General features: G+C 41.2%; 1 protein-coding gene across 10 annotated transcripts in view; it reads left to right on the forward strand.

Moving 5' to 3' along the window:
* Positions 1–24,582, forward strand: part of TRPS1 (transcriptional repressor GATA binding 1) — a 233,369-nt gene that overhangs the window by 43,830 nt on the left and 164,957 nt on the right. For 5 of the 10 annotated variants that reach the window (XM_035125588.2, XM_060277654.1, XM_060277655.1 and 2 more), the window contains exon 2: positions 20,595–21,523. In XM_035125588.2, coding sequence (XP_034981479.1) covers positions 20,597–21,523 — 927 coding nt within the window. In that variant the 5' untranslated portion in view covers positions 20,595–20,596. Of the gene's footprint in view, positions 1–18,781; positions 18,959–20,594; positions 21,524–24,582 lie in introns of all 10 variants that reach the window. The other 5 variants (XM_035125582.2, XM_060277657.1, XM_035125586.2 and 2 more) reach the window with 2 other exon arrangements.

The raw sequence follows: 24,582 nt of genomic DNA on the forward strand, positions 1-24,582 counted from the left end.
AGCTTCGAGAACACTGTCCAACCATCTTGTCCTCTGTCGTCCCCTTCTCCTAGTGCCCTCAATCTTTCCCAACATCAGGGTCTTTTCCAAGGATTCTTCTCTTCTCATGAGGTGGCCAAAGTATTGGAGCCTCAGCTTCACGATCTGTCCTTCCAGGGAGCACTCAGGGCTGATTTCCTTAAGAATGGATAGGTTTGATCTTCTTGCAGTCCATGGGACTCTCAAGAGTCTCCTCCAGCACCATAATTCAAAAGCATCAATTCTTCAGGTTTTTAGGCCTCGTAATTCATATTGGAAATGAAATGCAGGGAGAACCATGCATTGCTTATGTATATTTTAGAGCTTATGTTGTGATTAAGTGGCTACTGTAGCTAAGCAGGTCTCTGCTTTTTAAGATGCTGTCTAGGTTTGTCATTGCTTTTCTCCCAAGAAGCAGGCGTCTTTTAATTTCGTGACTGCTGTCACCATCTGCAGTGATCAAGGAGCCCAAGAAAGTAAAATCTCTCACTGCCTCCATTTCTTCCCCTTCTATTTGCCAGGTGGTGATGGGACCAGTGGCCATGATCTTGGTTTTTTTGATGTTGAGCTTCAGACCATATTCTGCGCTCTCCTCTTTCACCCTCATTAAAAGGTTCTTTAATTCCTCCTCACTTTCTGCCATCAAGGTTGTGTCATCTGCATATCTGAGGTTGTTGATATTTCTTCCGGCAATCTTAATTGTGGCTTGGGATTCATCTAATCCAGCCTTTCGCATGATGAATTCTGCATATAAGTTAAATAAGCAGGGAGACAATATACAACCTTGTCATACTCCTTTCCCAATTTTGAACCAATCAGTTGTTCCATATCCAGTTCTAACTGTAGCTTCTTGTCCCACATAGAGATTTCTCAGGAGACAGATGAGGTGATCAGGCACTCCCATTTCTTTAAGAACTTGCCATAGTTTGCTGTGGTCGACACAGTCAAAGGCTTTTGCATAGTCAATGAAGCAGAAGTAGACGTTTTTCTGGAACTCTCTAGCTTTCTCCATAATCCAGTGCATGTTTGCTATTTGGTCTCTGGTTCCTCTGCCCCTTCGAAATCCAGCTTGCACTTCTGGGAGTTCTCGGTCCACATACTGCCTAAGCCTGCCTTGTAGAATTTTAAGCATAACCTTGCTAGCGTGTGAAATGAGCGCAATTGTGCAGTAGTTGGAGCATTCTTTGGCACTGCCCTTCTTTGGAATTGGGATGTAGACTGATCTTCTCCAATCCTCTGGCCATTGCTGAGTTTTCCAAACTTGCTGGCATATTGGGTGTAGCACCTTAACAGCATCATCTTTTAAAATTTTAAATAGTTCAGCTGGAATATCATCACTTCCACTGGCCTTGTTATTAGCAATGCTTTCTAAGGCCCATTTGACTTCACTCTCCAAGATGTCTGGCTCAAGGTCAGCAACCACACTACCTGAGGTGTACGAGACCTCCATATCCTTCTGGTATAATTCCTCTGTGTATTCTTGCCACCTCTTCTTGATGTCTTCTGCTTCTGTTAGGTCCTTACCACTTTTGTCCTTTATTATGGTAATCTTTGTACGAAATGTTCCTTTCATATCTCCAATTTTCTTGAACAGATCTCTGGTTTTCCCCATTCTATTGTTTTCCTCTAGTTTGCCTACCCATGGTCTAACATGTGCCTTCAAGTTCCAGTACTATCAAACAAAAGTTGTCAAGTATAAAGCTCTGTCCATCATTTATTTTGCCTGTCTGAAGACAGACAAATGGATAGGGCCCCTCCTTCCCTTCCTGCCCAGTCATTTGCTTGCAAGGAATTCCTTGTCACCTATGGCAACCAGGCAAATTGTTAAATGCTGAGCTGAGCTACTTAAAGCCTATGTTGGCCACGGAGGAGAAGGGGCAAAAGATTCTGTGACATCTCATGTTGGGAAAGACAGTTTTTCTGGTGCATGTTGTCCATCTCTTGCCTAGTTCAAAAATATGGCTAGTAGCTAGGACTTCAAAACCTTTCCCATGCAAAATACAAATAAAGAATGGGTGGTTGTGCACTTAGGGGAAACAGTAATGTACCGTATATGCTACACTGAACTTGAGTTACAGATAATGTGTGACATACTGAGCTTAGCATTGTACAGGAATGGGTCTTTTCTAAGGCACAGCTTTGCAAAACATTTTGGGGATTGGGATGTGTTGTGTGTGGGGAATGGGAAATTAAATGGCTGAGAAAAGTAATTTATTTGTAAGATTTATAGTTTTTATTGCACTGAGTGTAATCTGCATATTCAGCAAAGTAGAAAAATACAAAAAGAAATATTACTTTCTGCTTCCCGGGAGCTCATATTTAAAGGACTGGCTTGAAATACCGGCTGACAAAAAGATATATTTATCCGTTTATTTTTATTGATTAGAATATGAGATTATCGAGAATGAGCACAGAATTGGCAGCCATATGGTATGTGTTTTAGGACTTCCCTTTGGAGAGAAGCGGTGCACATTAATTAGCCATTCTGCTTAATCCCCCCCCAACAAGCTGCACAATGGAAAATATTTATTCCCAACAATCCATTCCCAGTCAGACTACTGGCTAGCTTGACCCTGCCCCTCCAAGCAATGCTCCCAGCACATCAGTTGGGAATTGCAGGGTGCTGTCTTCCTATCTTTGAAATCTCTCATGGGGCTGCTGTCAGAGAGGGAGAGAAAGAGAGAGAGAGAGAGTGCAGAGGTTGCAGGGAGATAGTCAGAGCAATGGTCTGCCTCATTCAGCACTATCTACTGCAAGTGGCTTTCCAAGGTTTCAGACAGTACTTGTTCCCAACTCTGTTTGGAGATGCTGAGATTGAATATGTTGTTCAGATCTCTTCCAATACAGTGGTACCTCTGGTTACGAACACTTCAGGTTACCAGCTCCTCTAACCTGGAAGTTGATGATGATGTTCTTTAGTCGTTTAGTCATGTCCGACTCTTCGTAACCCCATGGACCAGAGCACGCCAGGCACTCCTGTCTTCCACTGCCTCCCGCAGTTTGGTCAAACTCATGTTCGTAGCTTTGAGAACACTGTCCAACCATCTCGTCCTCTGTCGTCCCCTTCTCCTAGTGCCCTCCATCTTTCCCAACATCAGGGTCTTTTCCAGGGAGTCTTCTCTTCTCATGAGGTGGCCAAAGTATTGGAGCCTCAGCTTCACGATCTGTCCTTCCAGTGAGCACTCAGGGCTGATTTCCTTCAGAATGGATAGGTTTGATCTTCCTTAAGAATGGATATGGTAGGTTTGAACCCGGACGTAGCTGCTCCTGATTGCGAACTTTGCCCCAGGATGCGAACGGAAATCTCACGCCCCATTAGCGAAAGCGTGCCTCAGGATAAGAACGGTTCCAGCTTAAGAACGGACCTCTGGAACAAATTAACTTCGTAACCAGAGGTTCCACTCACTGTATGGTTACCTTAATACTGAGGTATGTTTTGGGGGTGATGTTGGGACAGCCAACCTAGTTAGCTGAGAGACTGCGGTAATCAAGGTTCAAGTAATTGAGGCTTGCTTCCATCGCATCTGTTGGCAACAATAAAGTGGAAGTGTAAAACACCATATGGTGGGATGAATTTTGCACGTATCCCTGCACCATATGTTTGTAGTTTGGAAAGGCTTTGTGAGGGGGGGAAAACATGTTACATTTTACATGAGCATTGACATAAGAATTCTCCAAACCAAACCAGTGCAATTTATTTAATTAAAACCCAGATTGTTTTGATGAAGACTAGGCAAGAGATAAAATGTATGTTGCATCCCACACTGGAACTCTTGCACAAACGCTAAACTGATTGAAAGGTTGTCACGAAACTTCTGGAAGGCTCCGTTTACAGTGATGCGAGCAGAGCACACACCCAGGCTTTGTACAGGATTGTTGACTGATCTCTCAAAACTGGTTTTCACCACTTTCTCACTCTGTTAACCCCTGCATGTTTGTTACTCATGCTATAGGAAGGAGTGCGGCAAACGGGAAAGGAAGCCCTCATTTTGCTGTTTTTGGTGCCTTTTGTTCATTGCGCTTCAAAATCGTATGGCCTGGGTTTTGCTTCACCCGTCTTTGTGCATTTAGTCGAAATGCCTGCCATTTTGTTGCTTTTAATTAACAAGAGGGCTATGAAACAGAGCTGTACCACAGCAATAGCTGTCATGTGCCCGTCCTCTTTCCCATGCTGTGGAGGATTACGTGCAAGGGGGAAATGAAGGAAGCAAACTTGTGGGGACGTTTGGAAGCTGATTAAGAGCAGGTTGCTTGTAAAACGGGATTGCACATGTTAGTAGTAAAGGCCTAGCAGCACTTTGTAGACATTGAAATACAATTAAGCATCCTTAGTTTGAAACACAGATACAAATTCTAGACCTCACGCACACCCTCACCATAACAAGACTGTGGCTAAAATAAAAAGCATATCTGCATTCTATTAGCGTCACTCAGAATTGGGCCACATGTACGGAATCTCTGTGTGCAGTGCTTTCTTTTTTACTTTTTTGTTCTTACGTAGACTTTTGGGGAAGTATTCCACACAATACCCCAGATGCCCACATTTCACAAAATGGGAAGTTGGGCTACCTATACAACTGGAGCAATTATTAGGGCAGCTATAGTATTCTCCTTGGCTATCCTATTCAGTTTTTTTATTTTTTAGGTGCCTGTACAGTAGAACTCCAGGCATCAGTGTGGCAGCATGTACTACATATCTCACAAATTTTGGAACCAATATTAGATTGATGCTGTGCTAAATTGGCCTGACTCCTTGCTCTCAGGTATAATACACAGGGCCACATCTTTGTACATAAGCTTGCACAGGCCTGCTGAGATCTGGTTTATTGGCATGGTATTGAAAATTGGCCTTAAAAATGTTTAAAATAAATAAAATGTTCAGATTTCCAGTTATCGTTAATGGATGAAAACACCATGGGTTATATCTAGTGATTGTACAGCAGCTTGAACAACCAATAGTTCCCTTCTCCTTCTTCCCTGGGTTGATCCCGTTGCACAGAACCACAATGTGAAGAGGAATTGCCCAAAACTAGGCAGAGGGATCTTGTGCCTGTGGAGGTTCCTCAGCCTGATTTCAGGCGATTCAGTGCTACACAATCTAAACTGTTCAAGAGGACTTACTGACCCTATAGATGGGCAGCTGCCACCCACTGTGAAACTATTGGATACAACCCCATGGTTTTTTTTCTGTGTAGCAAATCAAATGTTGAATCAATATTGGATAATCAAAGCAATGTTGGAGGTTTAGTGCCAGAAGGGCCCAGAATTTCCCAGATCTGCAGGAAACCTGTAGAATTTAATGTTTGTGGAAGAAGATTCTTTTAATAATAAAATAAAACAGGACTGCTTTTTTGGCGGAACAGGCTGTCGAGGGAAATGCACAAGCACAAACATAAACATACACTCAAGAATATATGAATATATGTGAATTACTGGGAAATACAGCATGTATTTTAATACCTAATCTCTCAATCTTAAACATAAAATATGCATTCTTTTGCATGCTCTTACTCTATATACATACTAATCCACACAAAGGTATTTTTGTAGCACTAAGATTTTATCAATATGTGTTTAGGCTATTTTGCATTATTCATAGAAGGCAAAGCCGCAGATGAATAATAAATGTTGTCGCCAGTCCTTTTGTAATGCTTTATGAATTCATTCCTTTAAAAAATATTTGGTGACTTTACTTGAATCTTTTTGCTTGTATGTTTGTGATAATGGTCTCCATTTTTTGGGGGGTGGGAGCTACTTAGTGGGTTCTGAACCATTCTGAAGATGTCAAGCTTTTTAGTTACAGTCTGTCATTTTTGCTATCGTTATCTAACTTACCTATCTGATATAATCTTCTTGCAATGGGATGCACTGTTACAGCAGGTGTCAATGAGTAGAATATCAAATGAAAGAGGATGTTAAGCAATCTCACATATTACATAAATCTCAGCATGCTCTAGGACAGCGTCGCTTTATTGGCCTATTGAGTAGCTGCAACTTCTAGGCTTATTCATGAACTTCATACCTCAACATTCCTCAAAGAACCAATTGTTGCTCCTTGAGTTCCAATGAGTGATGCGATTATTATTATTTACTTGAGTATGATGCACTAAGAAGAAAATGAATTGCTTGAATCGTTTTAATAAAAGTAACCAGTGTTCTGTGTGGAGTTTGAAAATGGGACATAACTCCAGATGAGTGTGGGAACTATAAGTTAACGTTGATTGGCTCATCACCACCAACAGGTGTGTGATTGGCTGGCCCTGCATTTAGTTGCTTTTTTGCCTCATCTTTGCTGGGTTCTTCTCATCTTCTTAACTAAATCAGCTGAATAATCTGTAAACTGAGTCTTTATATCTGTAAACTGAGTCTTTATATCTGCATTCAAAGCTTTTTTTTTTTTTACCCAGGTAGCAACATTACTTCAAAGGAGGTTATGTTTTAGCCAATGCACATAACTTGAAGGCCCTTTCAAGACTTGTTTCTGCCAGGAAAGTATAGTAGATGCTTTGTCAATTTGCTTCTAAGATGTGGTTTAAGAAAACAAAACAACTTCTTGATTTTATCAGTACAATGGATCATTCTACAGCATTGTGTAGGTCAGAATTGGAAGCAGGATGGCATTGGTGGGGAAAAGAGGACCATGATTCTTAATCTAATACAATTGAACATAATGATGAATGAGACTATGGGAAAAATGAAAGCTCTTGTTCCACTATGGCTACAAATGGTTTCTTCCAGTGATCCATATGACTTTCTTCAAGTGATTAAATTGATTTTTAAATGTTTTTTCTTATGTGAGTGTTCCCCCCCTTTTTTGTTCTAATTAGTGATTAATGATTTCTGTTTGAGTGTTCTGTATTTGTTGCTACTTTCCATTTGATGATTATGTGCTTTGTAGTGGCTTAGTAGTATTTAGATGAAAACATATTTGAGTTCCACAAACACCCAAGTCTGGAAACATTGTTATGTGTTTTATTAAACTTGGCAGATTCTCAGGGTTTGAATCAAATTATGACTATGAATGGTAGATGCTGATGGGAGGAATGTGGCATTGCCCCATCATGCAGCCCCCCCCCCCTGCAATGAAGTCCAACAAAACATAAGAAAACGTCTGTCAAGAACTAATTTCAAAATATTATGAAGTTCAGTTATAACATACATTAAAATCAATGTAGGGGGTAGGCGGAAACAAATGTAACCTGCTTCTCTCAACTTCTCGGTTGTACGCAATGACTTCACTAGAATGTAGATGCACTCTTGCGGGGGAAAATTTGTGGACTGCACCTCATGTCGCTTGCATTAGCTTAATGGCCTGATCCTTGGAGCACTGCACTGGCATTTAAATGTACGGTTAGCATTTCTCCCCTGCATGAGCCCTTCTAGTCTGAAGAGATGGACAGAGCATCCTCTTTGGCAGTTCTCTTGAGAAAGAGTCAACTGGTGGAGTTTTCTATGCTTGGCTTTCCTTTCCTTTCCTTTCCTGCAGCCCATTTTGTGGGCTGCTTCCCCGGTGGAACATAGAGACCTCCTACATTGCTCACCTTCTGAAAATTGGTTCCAGGCACCTGCTTTTCACGTTCTTCGTTTGTAGATCAGCTTCAGCTTCTGTTGTTGCTAATCTTTTGATTGTATTTTTATTTAGTGGTTTTTTAAAAAAGTGAACCACAGTTAACAGAGAATAAGAAATGGAAAATGGATGAGATAGTTCCTCGACTTTCTGCTGGTGTTGGAGGTAGCTGCGTTGGAATTACTTAGAGCTCTTCCGCAGCAGAACACAAAAGTATTTCATCCTTAACTGTAGTGTTGGATTAAAATCCAAGGGTACTTACCCTTGGATGAATGAAATCAGTAACTAAAATAATTTTAATGGGTCTACTCTTTGTAGGATTTAGTTGTGTGCTGCTATAAATATTTTACCACTGATGGGTAATCTTCTAAAAACAACTACCGTAGGTATATTCCAGCGTATAAGAAGACTCCCAACTTTTCCAGTTAAAATATAGAGTTTGGGATATACTTGCCATATAAGAAATACGACCCAGCATATAGGACGACCCCCGACTTTTGAGAAGATTTTCCTGGGTTAAAAAGTGTCTTTCACAAGCAATGCTTTGTCGATTTTGGTAGAAGTCTCCCAACATAGGCGGACTACTGCAAAACAAGGTTTGGGGGCAAACATATGTCCGTTGAGGTAGCATGTCTGTCTGCCTGGGTGCAAACAATGTGGGAGAGTGCATTGTCTTTATGCCCTGCTACTTGGCTTCCCAGAGGCACTTTGCTGGCTTCGGTTGGAAACGAGAGGATGGACAAAATGGATGCTTAATCTGATTCAACAAGGCACATATTGTTTAAAAAACATCCGTACTGTACTTAATCCTTACAGTATTAGCAGACTTAGATCCACTTCTTTCTTCACAAACCAATCTTTTCTGTGAATCCTTTGGCTTAACTCCTGAGCTTCTATTTATACAAGCCCAAATATCTTTAACTTGAGGATGGGCCACCAGACGCTGCTGGGCTGCAACTTACATTAGTCCTAACCAGCTTGGCCCATGGTTAAGGTAGGGATGATGGGACTTGGAGTCCAGCAATGTCCGGAGGGCCATGGTTTCCTCACCCTTACTCTGACTAAATCAAATGCACATGTTTCCCCTTGGCCGCACCCCCACCATCTTGTTTGTAAAATGCCGTGCACATCGATGACACAGTATACAAAACTGATTATTTATGTAACTCTATATAACTTAACAGCCACTGCCGTCTCTTGAATGTTGTAGCATTTCACATAAAATATCTATAAAGCTTAAACATGCCGTGACCAAAGTTCATAACAACTTGGTGTGTGGTTAGTTGTCTGATACTTTTGAATTTTTCTGAATGAGCTTTGGTTTTGAAGATTAAAGCCTTATAGGATGAGTTTGGAAGTTTAATAGAACGGATGGGGTGCAATAAATATTACAGAACACTGTTAGACGAGAAACCACATGTTTCCTTGAGAAATTAGTAAGTTTGGTTGCCATGTGATGTGCCTGATAATGAAATTGGGGAGGGGTGTGTGTGTGAGTTTGTGTGATAATGTGGATTCTAAATGCTAGATAATTAAAGAGTGTGTTGGCTAGAGATCATATTCAGCTCTAAACAGAACACTCCAGTTTCTGAATTGTGTCCAATATATGTGGCTTGTGTAGGAAACACACAGTCCACTCTTTTGTCGCTCCTGCTGTCCTCCTACACTTGTGCTTGATAGAGAGTGGCAGCATTTGTGTGTGGGGAAGTAACATCACTTCAGAAATATGGTAGATTTAGGAATGCTGGAGAATTCCGTCAGAAATGGAAACGGGATCAGAAATCGCAGCAATTTTTGTGTGCATTAGAGGTCTGGAATAGGAATCAATCAAGTGAATACGAGTGGTAGTTGTTGTTTAGTCGTTTAGTCGTGTCCGACTCTTCGTGATCCCATGGACCAGAGCACGCCAGGCACTCCTGTCTTCCACTGCCTCCCGCAGTTTGGTCAAACCCATGTTCGTAGCTTCGAGAACACTGTCCAACCATCTCGTCCTCTGTCGTCCCCTTCTCCTTGTGCCTTCAATCTTTCCCAACACCAGGGTCTTTTCCAGGGAGTCTTCGCTTCTCACGAGGTGGCCAAAGTATTGGAGCCTCAGCTTCACGATCTGTCCTTCCAGGGAGCACTCAGGGCTGATTTCCTTCAGAATGGATAGGTTTGATCTTCTTGCAGTCCATGGGACTCTCAAGAGTCTCCTCCAGCACCATACGAGTGGTATTTGCTATCATTTTTAAGTTCGTGAACATGTAAATAATTACGTTATTCTCTGCATTGTTTTTGTTGTTCCATGGAAATTGAATGTGTAATTGATTACAGAATTAATTATATTTATTAGATAATTAATGACATTCATTTTGGCCTTAGCAAAGAGTGAGAAGAACAACATAGGTTTTAGTGGAAGCTGAACTGCCACTTCAGAGAGATTATCCTGCTGCTTCTCAGGTGGTTGTGGGACATTGTGCAAGACCTGATCTTGGTGATATAAGCATTCAGTTTAAGTTCATATGGGGAGAAGCAGCTCTTTTAGCCCAGTACTATGCTATCTTCTAGTTGTGTTTCCAGTCCTTGCTTAGAGATCAAGGAATCAACAATATTGTAGTTTGTCAAAAGGCATAATGATACCTGATTCCCCTGCCTTTTAGATTCTTTAAGATTATATTGTTTCATATGGATGTCACTGTGCTAGAACCATAGAGTAATGATTGTGTGACTCTACCCTCTGGCTTGTGCATTAGCGCACCTTACATGAGTGCAGGTTGAAGTTGTTGAACCACAACTCCCAGTATCCTTAACCAGTTTCATCTTCAGATTTGCAATCTTGAATAAGTGGCAAAAGTAAAGTGCACATCTAGGATGAACAAGAATTATCCTTAGTGGATACTTTTATAAATTGGCAAATCGGAGCAGAGCTGCTTCTTCTAATTCTCTTCTTTCTTGAAACACAATATGTGAACTAGGCAGTTGAGTGAAGCTTTTGTTGGCTAGTAATTCTGTAGTCATGCCTTGTAAGGCTGGATTGTTTCGTCAGAGGACCATAGTTTAGTAACTTAGAATTATTTTAGGAAACATCATAGATCACAAATTACGTATTACTTTGTAACTGGATAAAAATGAAATATTGCTCATCTCTTGGGCTACATGCATCTTCTTACTTTAAAAAATGAATTATTTGTATTTATTTCCTAAAATTTATACACCACTTTATTGAAAAACAACAGGTCAAAGCAGTTTATTAAACAAAATGAAACAATAAAATTATCAATAAGAATTAATAACAATAATTTAAGACTTTCAGAAAGTTAAACGAACAACAGACTGAAAGCTGCCTCCGTTCCCAGTTTTAAACATTGCATGTTCAGGTGAATTCCTGAAGATAGCTCCTGAATTTGGGCAGTTTCATCCCAAGAGATACCACCAGGCAACTGTGCTCTGTCTGAATGTGCTCCTACTCTCAATCTATGTACTCACTGTTCGTGGAAAGCTGACTTCAGTATGCAAAGCTGGTTTTACACCTTTTCAGAACTATCAAACAGAGGTACGGTCTCCCAAAACTGTGGCTGTGTTTTCTTGAGTTAACAAGTAGAATTAAAGTATTAATTTATCCAATAATTTGCTCTCCTAAACATAACCAATACTGTCCACAGTCGCCTATTGAAGTACAGAACAAGACTTCTGGCCTTTTGCCCAATATGGCATTGAAGTGCCTTGTATATAAGCACAACTTAGGAAACAGAGCACGGAAGTAAAAGAGACAATGATTCTGGTCTTGCGTCTTGTTGTATCCTTATAACTGCAGTGCCCAGGACAAGATGCAAAACAGCTGTTGCTGTTCACATATGCAAGTGGATTAAAATGGTTCAGATAGCTTCAGAGGCATTTGCAGACCTCCAAAGCTGAACCAACATTTCTGTTTTGTATAGAGAAAAGGTGGCTGTTCTTGGTTCTGGACTCAACACATCATGAAGCTGGTCCAGGCTTCCTGTGAACCCATGTACAGCGGTACCTCTGGTTACGAACTTAATTCGTTCCAGAGGTCTGTTCTTAAGCTGAAACCATTCTTATCCTGAGGCACGGTTCTGCTAATGGGGCCTCCTGCACGTGCGCCTCTGGCGCGCAGTTTCTGTTCACAACCTGGGGCAAAGTTCGCAACCAGGAGCAGCTACTTCCCGGTTATCGGAGCTCATAACCTGAAGCATTTGTAACCAGGAGCGCTCGTAACCAGAGACACCACTGTAGTGGGAGAGATGTGAGTGGTGAGTTTGGACAGATCAAATTCCATGCGCGGGCATGAAGCACACTAGGTGGCCTTGAGTACACCACAATCTCTCAGCCTGACACCTCTTAGGGTAGTTTTTCAGTTAAATCGTCCAGTGCTGCTTCCAAATTAGAGAGGACCTTACTGACTGTTTAGAGGTTGCCATAGAGCTAGTTGGCTAACAACAAAAGGTTGGTTTTTATGCTAGTTGCGGCAACAGTACGGTAGTAATTTCCCTTGAGGTTTACTCCCAAAGCCTTTCTCTCTGGAAAATAGGGACACTTTGAGGGTCTGGTCTTGTGGTCTGGGCAACTCTGCGCCCCAGAGAGGTTACTTTGGTGCTGCGAAACAACATGGGAGGCAGCAGTTACTGGACTCTGCAACCACAGCAGGTGCTGTGATTCTCCAGTGCTTTGACTTCACCCCTAGAGGCGCACTCCATTGTCTCTTGAGAGAGGTGGATGCCAACAATGGTAGCAAAACTTGGAATACACTGCTTTTCATTTTAAATTGTAATTGTAAATTGGAGTACTGTAATATTATGCAAAGCATACATTTGGTATTAAACATAGTTACTGTGAAGTATCATCTCTGATGCTTTTTTGGAAGTATTTCTGTTTTGCTGTTTTCTACCACTAAAGTATCTCCTTTTGGTTTCAATGGGAATTATATTTCTCCAAGCAATTATTTAGACCTGTATTTGAAATCTACTCTCTTAAAAGCCTAATTCAGCCATTATTGCGGAAGCTAGGCATCTATTAATTTGTCTAGTTCTCGCAAGCATATGCTTGCTTAATTTGATGTGAATTAATAAGAGATTTATTTGCTGAGATCTGTTTGAAGGAGACAACACTAAGGATTTAAGATGTCTTATTATTTAAAGGATTGGGAATAGTCAATGCTTGGGGAGTTAATTTAAACGCAAATGGACAGGGCACTACAGAATGCGCTTTTCTTTTCTACGAAGGTTGAAGCACTCTGGTGGAAAAAATGCATGTCATTTTAGCTTATAATGGTCTAAGAAGTCTTCAGAAAAAGTTCCTGCAAAATGTCTAGAGTGGTGTTTTAAGGCTTGTTTACTTTGGTATATATGCATAGTAGACTGTGGTTTCTGTTGTATGTAAGTTCTTGAATGTATGATAACGTTGCACAAACTTTTACTCTTCTGTTATCATTTATCAGCTGCTGATACTATTTCTGCTGCTACATGCATAAACAGAAACCACAGGACTGCAAATATACTATGCATTTACTCCAGTCTAAACATGAACTTAAGACTTTCCCCAGACACAGCTTTCCAGGACTCTGCACACCTATTCAATCACAAAGTGTAATTACTTTCCTAAGGGATACCAGCAAACTGATAAAATAATTAATTACCAGTATTGTAATGCTTTTGTACAAATCTGTGGTGTGGTTCCTCTTGTAATACTGTGAGCTCTTAATCACATTGCAGAAAGGATTATACAATGTTCATTATGCTCAAAAACATGGCTGACAATGGCAATCAAAACGGTCAGTGGGCTGGAGCAGCTCCCCTATGAGAAAAGATTGTAACTCCGGAAGCTGTTTAGTTTAGGGAGGACAGCTAGCAATATCATAGAAGCATAGAATTGTAGAGTTGGAAGGACCCCATGGGTCATCCCGTCTAATTCCTGCAATGCAGGAGATGCCACTGTGAGAAACGGGATGCTGGACTAGACATGATTTTCATCTTAACGCTCTCAAGAGTGACATCTTCACCCAAGTGTTTAAGCCTTTGTTTTAAAAGGAGCTATACAGTCGTACCTCGGTTTAAGTACGCTTCGGTTTGAGTACTTTCAGTTTAAGTACTCCGTGGACCCGTCTGGAACGGTTTAATCCACTTTCCATTACTTTCAATGGGAAAGTTCGTTTCAGGTTAAGTACAGACTTCCGGAACCAATTGTGTACTTAAACCACTGTATTCTGAAGTTGCTAGCTGCTGGTGCTGCTTACCACTATACCACTATAATAAAACATAAGCAAAAGTTGCACAGAACACAGTGGTGACATTGCCTGTGTCATCTGCTGTGCTGGCGTATCTAGTCCTTTCATACCTTCTTCTGGACATTGGGTTATAGCCAATGCTTGTCCTACTTGGGGTAGACCAATTGAAATGAATAGATGATGAATTTGTCTTCTCTGTTGTCTTCTCAAAGGCACTTTGAAGCATTTTTCTCCTCTTACAGGTAGTTAAAATTTATGTCTAGTGCAAACCCTGGGTAACTCCTTTGCATACCACATACGTCATTAAGACTGTGGTAGCCAAGGAAGTTGAGAGAGCACAGCTTGGCACAGCAGCATGGACAACAAAATGTATGCAGCCCTCAGCCCCTTCCCTGTGATTTGACTTTAGGCTCCAAAACTGGGGAGCATGGATGCAGGCAGGGCTGCAAGCCTGATTGCTCTGAAATCCTCTGTGGCATGGGGTAGCCAGCCATGCCGTGCAAGACTTGCCTGCAAAAATCCCTTAGGAGATATTTAGCCATGGTTTGGCCCACAAAACGGATAAAGCCACAAACCACCTTGCATTATCTCAGTCCATTAAACAGGTGCATTGAGAATGTTGAACACTGGAGCATGTTGTGGTCAGATTACATTTTAGCGTAGGATTCCTAGGCTAGTCGGTGAATCTCAAGGGGCTTTGTGGCTACAGAAGAATTAACCATCTAAAGCACGCCAAGAAGAAGAAGAAGAAGAAGAAGAAGAAGAAGAAGAAGAAGAAGAAGAAGAAGAAGAAGAAGAAGAAGAAGAAGAAAAGAAAGCAGTTATGATGTTGAATAGTTGACCATTTGTGTTGTGGGTCCATTACTTCATCAGACTCCCCAAAGGAGGGTCAGCGAAAAACCTACTCTAGACCCACTGTGAACATTTCACATCCTTGCTAATAGTAATTGATACATCTCTCTGCTATGAAATTCATCCAGTGCTTTTGAAAAGCTTTCTGAGGTAGTGGCCACCACTGCATCTTATGCTAAGAAATTCAGTGAGTTAAGTGTTGAAGGAACCAAACTTTTTTTTCGTTTGGGTTGAAAACCAATGTTTCATAGGGATATCTGAGTTTTGGTGGAAGTGGGAGAGGTTTTTTGATTTTTAATGTAACGTTTAGGGGCCTAGGAGGCTGCAATATACTGAGTCCATCTAGTTCAGTATTGCCTACCATGATTGGCAGAATTCTCAAGGATTTCAGACAGGAGCTTTTCCCAGGCCTATCCAGAGATACCAGGATCTGCTAAAGGGTCCTTCAGTATAGTTATGTAGAGATGGATGAATTATTTCTTTCTTTAATTGCATCCTTTTCCATTTCTCTATTTATCAGAGTTGGTTTTTTTTTAAAAAACCACCCTTTACATAGTATAGAAATACACATTTCAATGTGTATTTTCACTCAAAATACATAATTTAATGGGTATTTTATTTCAAGATATTTGCAAGATTTTGAGCAGTAAAAATATGGTGGATAATTAAATTCTGATCTGTGCATTAGTCTGAGAAGTGGGGAAGCCGCCTATTTTTGTATAGGAATTCATTGTTTTCTTCAAGCATCCCTAATCATATAGACTGAACTGTTAATGTTGCATCTCATATTCAAATATTCATATTTTCCCTCTAGCTTTGTCTTTTGAAAGTTTAGAGAAGTTAAAAAGTATTTTTTTTTAAAAAAAAAATATATTAAACATATCTACATTGTAAGTCTGCAGGAAGGACATATAATTTTAGGAGCAGTCATAATAACTACCATATACTAAGCCCCACCTCCGTCAGTGGAAAAAAGATGCTCTCAAGAAAGCAGATTTCTTAGGGTGGAATTCAACGTCCCACTATTGTGAGAATTTTAGCTTGCCGGTCGGAATGATGCCCCTCCCCTGCTCCTTAGTGGTTCTGGGTGTTCTCCTAATACACACACTCTGAGTGTGTTTCAGGAAGCATGGGGTGAAGGGTGGGGGGGGGGGAAGAAGTTGCAGCCCTTGCACTTTTTAGGTAAGTCCGGCCCTTGATTTACAGTCAATGGCAGTTCAGAAATTATGTCATCATTATTAAAAGTTCAGAGTGGTTGCCACCTATAATGTTGGGAAAAACTGAACCAGAAAGATGCAAAAATCTGTTCTTTTATCGATACCATCTCTCTCCCTGATTGTGATGAACTTTGGTATAGATGGTGATGATTAGGAGGGGGATTGCCTCTAAAATTGTCCGGTGCTGTTCAATTAAACAACTACAGCATGAGCCCTGCCTGCAGACTTGCAGTCTAAAGATGTTTGTTTTATATTTGATAAGTATTAAACTTTTAACATAAGCCAAAAATACAACTTCCCCAAATGTTCTTACGTATTTTTGCTTTCAGATACAAACATCTGTCAAAAATAATAAAAAAGTGTAAGATTGCTGTAAATTAGGTGAACCTAATTAATTATCCAATAAGAAACTGCCACGCATGGAGTGGAGAGACAGCCTGCCAGTCACTGCTGATTAAATCTCCCCTCATTTAGTGTGGCAGTGTGGGATCCTGCCCAAGCCCTATTTAAATGAGTCCTCGCTATGCCAAAGCTACACTAAAGAAGCATGTGATTAATTGTTTCCTAACCTTGCATATGCTTAATGTAAAAAAAAAAAAAAGTTTGTGATCCTCTAGCAGGTATTTATTTCTCTCCTCTGGGGGGAGAATAATATGAAATCACACCTTGGTTGCTTTGTTTTAACATGAAGCTCACTCCTACACCCTCTGCCAGATTCAGTAGGCTGAAGATAATTTTGGTTCCAGTTGTTATAATAACATTGCACCATATAAAGCCGTTTCATCAGATGATCTCAAAGTTCTCTGCAGTCTATTAATTAATTAAAGTTTACTCCCTACAGTGGTAAGAAAGTATTAATAGATATGCATTATGTAGAGCCTCCGAGAACTCAGTTCAGCAGCGACGGCTGAATTGTTCTTGTCTTGCCCCCATGAGATTTGGACTTGCATTGCTCCGTATCTATGAAAAAAATCTCAGGAAAATTAGGAGAACTTGACTTGCAGTTAGTTGAAAACATTTGCACCTCTTTAGTTGGTGCACCTACACTTTAATATAACTACGTGCCGTGTCTTGGACTTATGACAGTAGACCCCACTCACTTAGAATGTGCAGTGACATTACTTTGCATCATGGACAACGCTTGCAGTCCAGCTAGGTTTCTTGCCATTTCTACGCAGCATTGTGTTTATGTAGCTTTCCAGGTGGGAAGGGCCTCTAGCTAAGGAATTCAGCATGGTGTATGTTGAGGAAGGGAAGGATGACGTAATGCATAGCTAGTGACTTGCTACTTCCAACTTGAGATACACATATTATTTCCATGTATTGTGGCATTGAACCTTTAGGTTCCTATGCAACCTTAGTTAATTTTGGAGGAGCTTGGTAGGCTGCACTAGAGCTGAGCTGAATTTTTGTGAGGCTTTCCTTGTTCTTTTCTATTAACCTAGCCCCCGATATTGGTTCTAGAGCGTCATTCATCACTGTGTTCCACTGAGTTTGTAGTATTGTTATATGTAAACAATAGAACTGGATGGCCTGATTATTTGCTAGAAATTGAGAACTAGTCTTCAGGTAATGAACCACCTGCTATTGCTTTTGAGCAATTTTCTTCCATGAAATCTAGAACTAATTCCTAGAGCTCTTGGAGTTTTACTGCGTGACATGCCCACTTGCTTTCAAAAATGAGTTTCCCATAACTTGTGAAAGATTATCAGCATTGTTAGAGGCTGTTGCTTGGGAAATTATACAGCATTTGACTGGACCAGATGACGGAACATAGCTTGGTGCTACAAGCCTTCCCATTCCACCCTACACATGACTATGTTCTCTGCTACTAGGCAGACCATAGGAACAATTCCTTCCTTTCTCCATTGGTCTGAGTGACTCCAAGACTGTATTCTGACGCCTGAGTTGTATTTGGTTTATCTTAGCGTCACACATGGTCAGGTTTGCATATAAAATGGGTCTGGAGGGTTAATTTTTAATGCATAAAAGGAGCAGGCAGAGAATGAGAAAATAGGGTAACTAGCCCCTAGTCTAACTTACCTTCCAGTGTTCCACTGCTTTAATACCAAAGCTGTCTCACTTCCGGTATTAGAGCTGAGCTCTGGGATTGGGAGGGATTATTAAAGAAGTGGAATGCGTTCATTTCAGTGCTTAAAAGTTAACCCATCTCATCTGTTTTGTAGCCGACTTGATAAGCATATGTGTAATAAATATGTATATGCCTGACTGTATTATTTAAAAAGTATTTTTAATGCTCTAGAAAGGGCTACTCTCACTACAAATCGATCCTAGACATCAGGTGTGTGTGTGTGTGTAGGTAGGTGTGTGTGTGTTAGGTAGGTAGGTAGGTAGGTAAGTAAGTAAGTACGTAAGTAAGTAAGTAAGTAAGCAAGCTAGCTGAAGAGAACAGCTTTTCTGATTGTGGTACACTGGAAGATCCCATCAGGATCTATCATGTCGCAGGCTGAGCTGAACTGATACAGGAGGGAGTGGGGTGGGAGTTTGAGAAGCAAAAGAGAAGAAAGTATTGTGATTTTGTGACATGCCGGTAGTTATTGGAAGGTAGTAGTGATGCATCACTTTAAGCTGTGACACCAAAGTTTCCTGTTACTGCCCTCTTGATGGGCCAGAATTGGTTGCCATACAGCTGGATACCTACAAAATAATGGGATCAGAATTTGCGAGAATGTCTATGCAAGAAGGAGTGCATATGGAAAAGGACAAAGCATGCTGAATGCTGTGTATTTTTTCTAAACTGAGAACTGTTTGCCGCAGCCACCATTTGCTGTAGTAGATCTAATGTTGCATAGAAAGCAGACATAATCATGTTTTTAAGTAAGGAAAAACCCCAACTGATCGTGAATGCATAATTTAGGAAGGAAATCTTTTTTCTTTCTTTTGCAGATGTGCAGATCAGCTCTCAAAATGTCTTCTGTGTCTTCCGTGTACCTCCTAAGCCAGTTGCGTTAGCCCTCCTGCTAGCTGACTAATAGAATTAATAACTGTAAAAGCAAAAAAAACAAAAAAAAGCATTCTAGAGCCACATGCCTTATGAAGTCAATGCTGGGTATGATTTTAAAAGTATGTAATCTATTTTTTTTTCTCCAAGTGGAAATGTTAACTGGAAAACTTCTTGGCACGCTATAAAGCATTGTGCAATCTGTTATTTGTCTTGCAGATAATAATTGCAGAATGCTTATATGCTTTCTCTGTATTCTCACTCTGTCTAACATGACTTGCCAGTAGATAGTTTCTTCCATTTAGAAGTACTGCAAATGGGCTTTTATTTAGATAATATGTCTTCTTGAAAAATGATATTGATAGTGTACAAGCCAGAGGAAAAGCAAATCTTTCTTTAAGGGTAGAGTATCATAGATACGGTCCAATGAAACGGCAGTTTTTAGGAAGGGGTGGTGGAAGGGTGATGCGCCTAATATTAGCTTCACAAATTCTTCTTCTCATACGAAAATATTGGCAATTATTTTGAGATTTTAGAAAGGAGGGTGGGGGGAACTTCAAAAAAGCTTTTTGTATTTTGCCTCACCCAGCCCATGGCCCAACCATCTGTTTCAGCTCTTCCTAAGCTCCCTTCTTCTCAAATCACATTGGGATGATAGTACCCAAGGGGTGTGGCTAGCTTCAGAAATCCAGTATAGATCAGGAGGTATCTTCAGCAAGGCGATATTCAGCCCACCTAGTTGTTGAACGACGTAGTGGTACTGTGCTTACCTTAAAATCCTCTTTCTTTGTAGGGGTTGACTCATTTCCCCCGTTTTGAGACCCTAGACTGGCCAACGCGGCGCCCTTCAGATATTGTCAGACTACAGTTCCCATCATCCATAACCAATGGCCATGCTGGTTGACGGTGATGGGAGCTGGAGTCCAGCAACATATGGAAGGGAGCACTACGTTGGCTACCCCTGCTCTAGGCAGTAAAGTTATAACATTTTACAGTACTGTAAAATTATAGCATGGAAGTTACTGATCAGTATAAGATTCTCTTTCAAACATTATGTTTGCTTGATTAACTATGAGTTTACACCCAGACCATGCAAAATATGAGAGAGTGCATAGTTTAATGTTTGTTTTAAGAAATCCTGGATGTGAAGGATCTCTTATGTGAGCAACACTCATCTCAAAACATAGCTCATATAGCCTATAGTACATTAAATATATTCTTCAGTTCCATATCTGTTTTCACAGTTAAGGGGTTTTCTCATATTTAAACAAAGAGCGGCATAGGATTCAGCAGTAGGAAGGTAGGAGCCAACCCCACCCCACCCCCAAAAAAATCTGGTGTGTGTGAATGCATGTGTGAGGCTAAATACCGATCTCAGTATGACAAATCAATAATGATTTATTCTAATAAGAATTTTTAAAAAAGAATTTGACATGGCATTACTGTACTTTTACAGAGATTTCAAGCTCCTAACTGCTGCATAGAACTGGAGATTACTAGTGATATTTTAAAATTTATTTAAATTGCATTTTGAAATGTTGCTGTTTCTGTAAGATTTAAGTCAAAAAGAGTCTGCCAGAATTGTAACTGTGCCCAAGTAAGTGTGCCACTGATGGTATCCGGTGTTTTATAAAAAAGAAACTTGTGGGTATTTTGTATCTGGCAGAAACTGCACCTTTATGTTTAAGGGTGAGGGGTGGCATAAATCGACTGCGTAGTTTAAGCAGTCTAATTTGTTTTTTCTGTTTCTGCTTTCAGATATGGTCCGGAAAAAGAACCCCCCTCTAAGAAACGTTGCTAGCGAAGGTGAACCCGAGACCCTCAAGTCGCCGGGTCCTGAAAGTGACACTATTGAAAGGCAACGAGAGTTTTCTGCCGGTCAGATGCAAGGGAACGCTGAGCAGAGCGAGGCTGCGGAGCAAACGGACAAGGAGGGGTTTTGCACGCATGTCCCAGAGTCATCTCCCAGCACTAAAAAGGACTTTAAAAGCTCCGCAGCAAGCGAAAAGGCTGGCTTCAATTATGAAAGCCACAATAAGGGAGGAAATGTTCCATCCTTCCCTCATGATGAGGTGACAGATAGAAATATGCAGGGCTTCTCATCTCCAGCTGTTGGGGGAATCTCGGAGTCCTTGAAGTCTCCTCTCAGATCAGATGCAGATGACACCCAAGATGTGATCTGCACCCCGCCAGGAGATCTGTCGGAGAAAAGCGATGAACACCGCACGTCACCAAAATCTACGGACGAAACGGTGCATGTGCAAAGCGGCCAAGCCGAGGGCCGGGGTTCGAGCCCTGTTTCGGTGGCCTCAAAAAACCCACAAGTGCCTTCAGATGGGGACGCGAGGCCAAGCAAATTGAAAGCAGACTTGCTGGCAAATGAGAACCCTGATATGGCGCCTCTGTCTCCAGAGCTTCAGGACTTCAAATGCAACATCTGTGGCTATGGTTACTATGGGAACGACCCCACAGATCTCATCAAACACTTCCGCAAGTACCACCTCGGGCTGCACAACCGCACCAGGCAGGATGCTGAGCTCGACACTAAAATTTTGGCTCTCCACAACATGGTGCAGTTCAGCCACTCCAAAGACTTCCAGAAAGTCAATTGTTCTGTGCTGTCAGGGGTCCTGCAGGATATCAATTCCCAAAGGCCTGTCCTGCTAAACGGGACTTACGATGTGCAGGTTTGTATCTCGTACTTCCATACCTCCCTGTGTGCTTCTTAACAAGAAAAACATGGGGACACAATTTTAAGCCTGTGTAATGAATCTCATGTGAGCTGCTACAGCCACATCAATGCCACTTAAGTTACTGCTTTTCAAGTTTGGTCTGCGTGAATTCACTGTTCACTTCACACATTATTCAGAAGCAGGCTTAGGTTTAGCACTAAGTGTGTACCTAACAAGAAGCTGCTCGTGGTTAGGTTGGGATATAATGCTAAGCCACAGTTTCACTTTACAAAATTGAGCTGCTTGACCAATCACTTTATCTCTTCTGGTGTGTACCAGAGGAGGCGATCGGAAGCACCTAGGCCCTGATATAAAGTACGGTAAGTAGAGTTTGTTGTTCCTCCCAAAATGAGCTAAACAGCCATGATAAAAAAGGCATTTTGATTTGGGCTTGTTTCAATAAACCGTAGTCTAAATTAACTGCAGTTTGTCCTTGTTGGATGAAACAGGAATTAAAAGGGAAATAACCTCCAGGTGCAGAGAGAAGGGTTTATTAGGCCCAGGCTATTAGGCCCATTCTTCTTTGGGGCACTCGTAATTTAATGTTTAATGTTACATTCAAGCCAGGTCACATATTTGCAAAAACTTGCTTGCTGCATTAGCACATTACATTTTCAGGTCTGTGCTTAACTGAGTCGGGGATAGTACATTTTAAGTTAGTCAGGACTGAATCCCAAATGAAGCAGATCAGATCAGAGAGTGGTGACTTTTCATTTGGTTTCAATGGGACTCAGTCATGTCTAACTATTCCTGGATTCAGGGCTTGTAGGGTATGATGGGTAATGACTGAAGGAATCTTCAAATCATGCTTACTTTAAGGATAGGTCTGCTCATATTATTGGTGCAGAGAATCACAGACTTTGGAAGGGATCACAAGGGCTGATCTAGTCCAGTCCCCTGCAATGCAGGAACCTTTTGCCCAATGTAGGGCTGGAACCCACGACCATGAGATTTAAGAGTCTCATGCTCTTATTGGCTGAGCTATCCTGCTTGGTTTGATGGGTCATAGAAAAAAATCTAGTCCAGCCTTCTGCTTAATGCACAGTCCAAGATGCAAGGCTTCTTACATTGCATTCTGCATCTGATAGTTGATTTTGATTTATTTTTTTGCAGGGGCGGGGGGAGAACTTAGAACAGGCATAGGCAAACTCTGGCCCTCCAGATGTTTGGGACTACAGTTCCCATCATCCCTAGCTAAAAGGACCAGTGGTTAGGGATGATGGGAATTGTAGTCCCAAACATCTGGAGGGCCAGAGTTTGCCTATGCCTGACTTAGAATATCACTGGAAGCCATCAGTTTGTATCCAATGCTAGTTCTACTCAGAGCAGATCTATTTAAATTAATGAACCTTAGTTAGCCATATCAACTTCAATGGGCCTATTCTGAGTAGAAGTAGCACTGGATACAATCCAGAATCCAGAGGGTGATATGAAAGGGCTCTTTAACCCTTCTTCCAACCATGGAATGGGGGAAATGTGGCTCTCCAGATGTTTCTGGACTACGACTCTGGACTAGCGCAACGATCAGGCCCTGGGTGATTTGTGGGATAAGCAACAGTTGCCAGGTCAACCTCTTGCCTGGTACAAATGGGCCTTTTGTGGTATGGACTTGATGGGGTCATGATTGTACCCTTATGCGGCACCCTAATGATTGGTGGCCCAACTCTTGTTTTCCTTGCAGAGCTGTAACAATCTGTTGGCAATGTGTGGTAGGATATGGGTATGGGGGGGCTTAGGGATGCTTAAATGGCAGACAGCAAAATGTGCCATGGCTTTATTGCCAAGGGAATGGGATGTGCCTTCAGCAGTTTCGGCATGTAAGTCTCGCTTCGTGCCATGTGATTCTGAAAACGGGAAACATGCAGGTTTGGTAGATCATATCTGGGGGGAAATACAGTCCGATGGGAAATAACTCTCTTGAAATAATGTAGCAGAAAATTAGTATCTGGATTATTTTAAATGAACAATCTGATCTCTGCTGGTTGCTGGAAGCCATGGCTTTTCTTATTGATTTTTGATGGAGCAAGGAACATTAAGTCTTGAGGACAAGCAGTGTAACTGATCTGGTGCCAGGCCTATAAGGCTTACATTTCCGGACAACAGAAAGCCATCTGAGCATTATGAGAGTAATATTCCATAATAAATCCTAGCACACTTCATCATCATAGTAGTATGCATTGAGAAGCAGGCCTGTATTTTTTCTTAGGCACTGTGTCTAATTTTTCCAGTTTTGCTTCTGCATACTCTGCAGGGTATGTTATGGGTGGAGGTGGGCGGTACATAATTCTGTAAGTTATGTACTCTGCAGCTTTATACTAATTTACCTAAATACCCAGCTGAATTCCACTCATCTCCAAACACTGTGCCTTGCTTGAGTCTCTACATGTCACAAGGAGGTTTCAAATTTTCATTGCGCTGGCTTTGCCTTAGAATTCTGTTACCGTTCACAACCACCTTGTTATGTAGGCTAATAATAAATATTCTTCCAATTATTTTTGCCATCATGGTACAGTGTGTGGCTTTCTGCTCTCCCACCATGTACCCTACAATGCTTTTATAAAAGGGTTTTGTTTTTGTTTGAATAGCATTCCCTCTCCAGTAAGCAGGACAAAAGAGAGCACGTATCGCTAACCACAAATGAAGCAGTCAAATTAAGTGCAATCAGGCGAGTTCGAAACAATAATACAAACTTACTACAGTGGTACTTCGACTTACAAAGGCGATCCGTTCCACGGCGCTCTTCGGATGTCGAATCCTTAGTAAGTCCATTTTGCGCATGCGCAGACCGTGTGCGCCGTGAAAATACTTCCGGGTTTGCAGACTTCGTAAGTTGAAACCTTCATAAGTCGAGGTACCACTGTAATTTATTAGTGACAAAATTAAATAATCTTCTACATGGTACTTCATCTTGAGATAGTTTTATTATAAATAATAAGCACTGTTTTTCCTCAGTTAAACTCAATGATGCCATATTCCCCCAACTACTTTACTTTCTTTTTTGGGTCTGGATGTAT

Source organism: Zootoca vivipara, chromosome 8 (assembly GCF_963506605.1).
Source record: "Zootoca vivipara chromosome 8, rZooViv1.1, whole genome shotgun sequence".
In the NCBI taxonomy this organism is placed as follows: domain Eukaryota; kingdom Metazoa; phylum Chordata; class Lepidosauria; order Squamata; family Lacertidae; genus Zootoca; species Zootoca vivipara.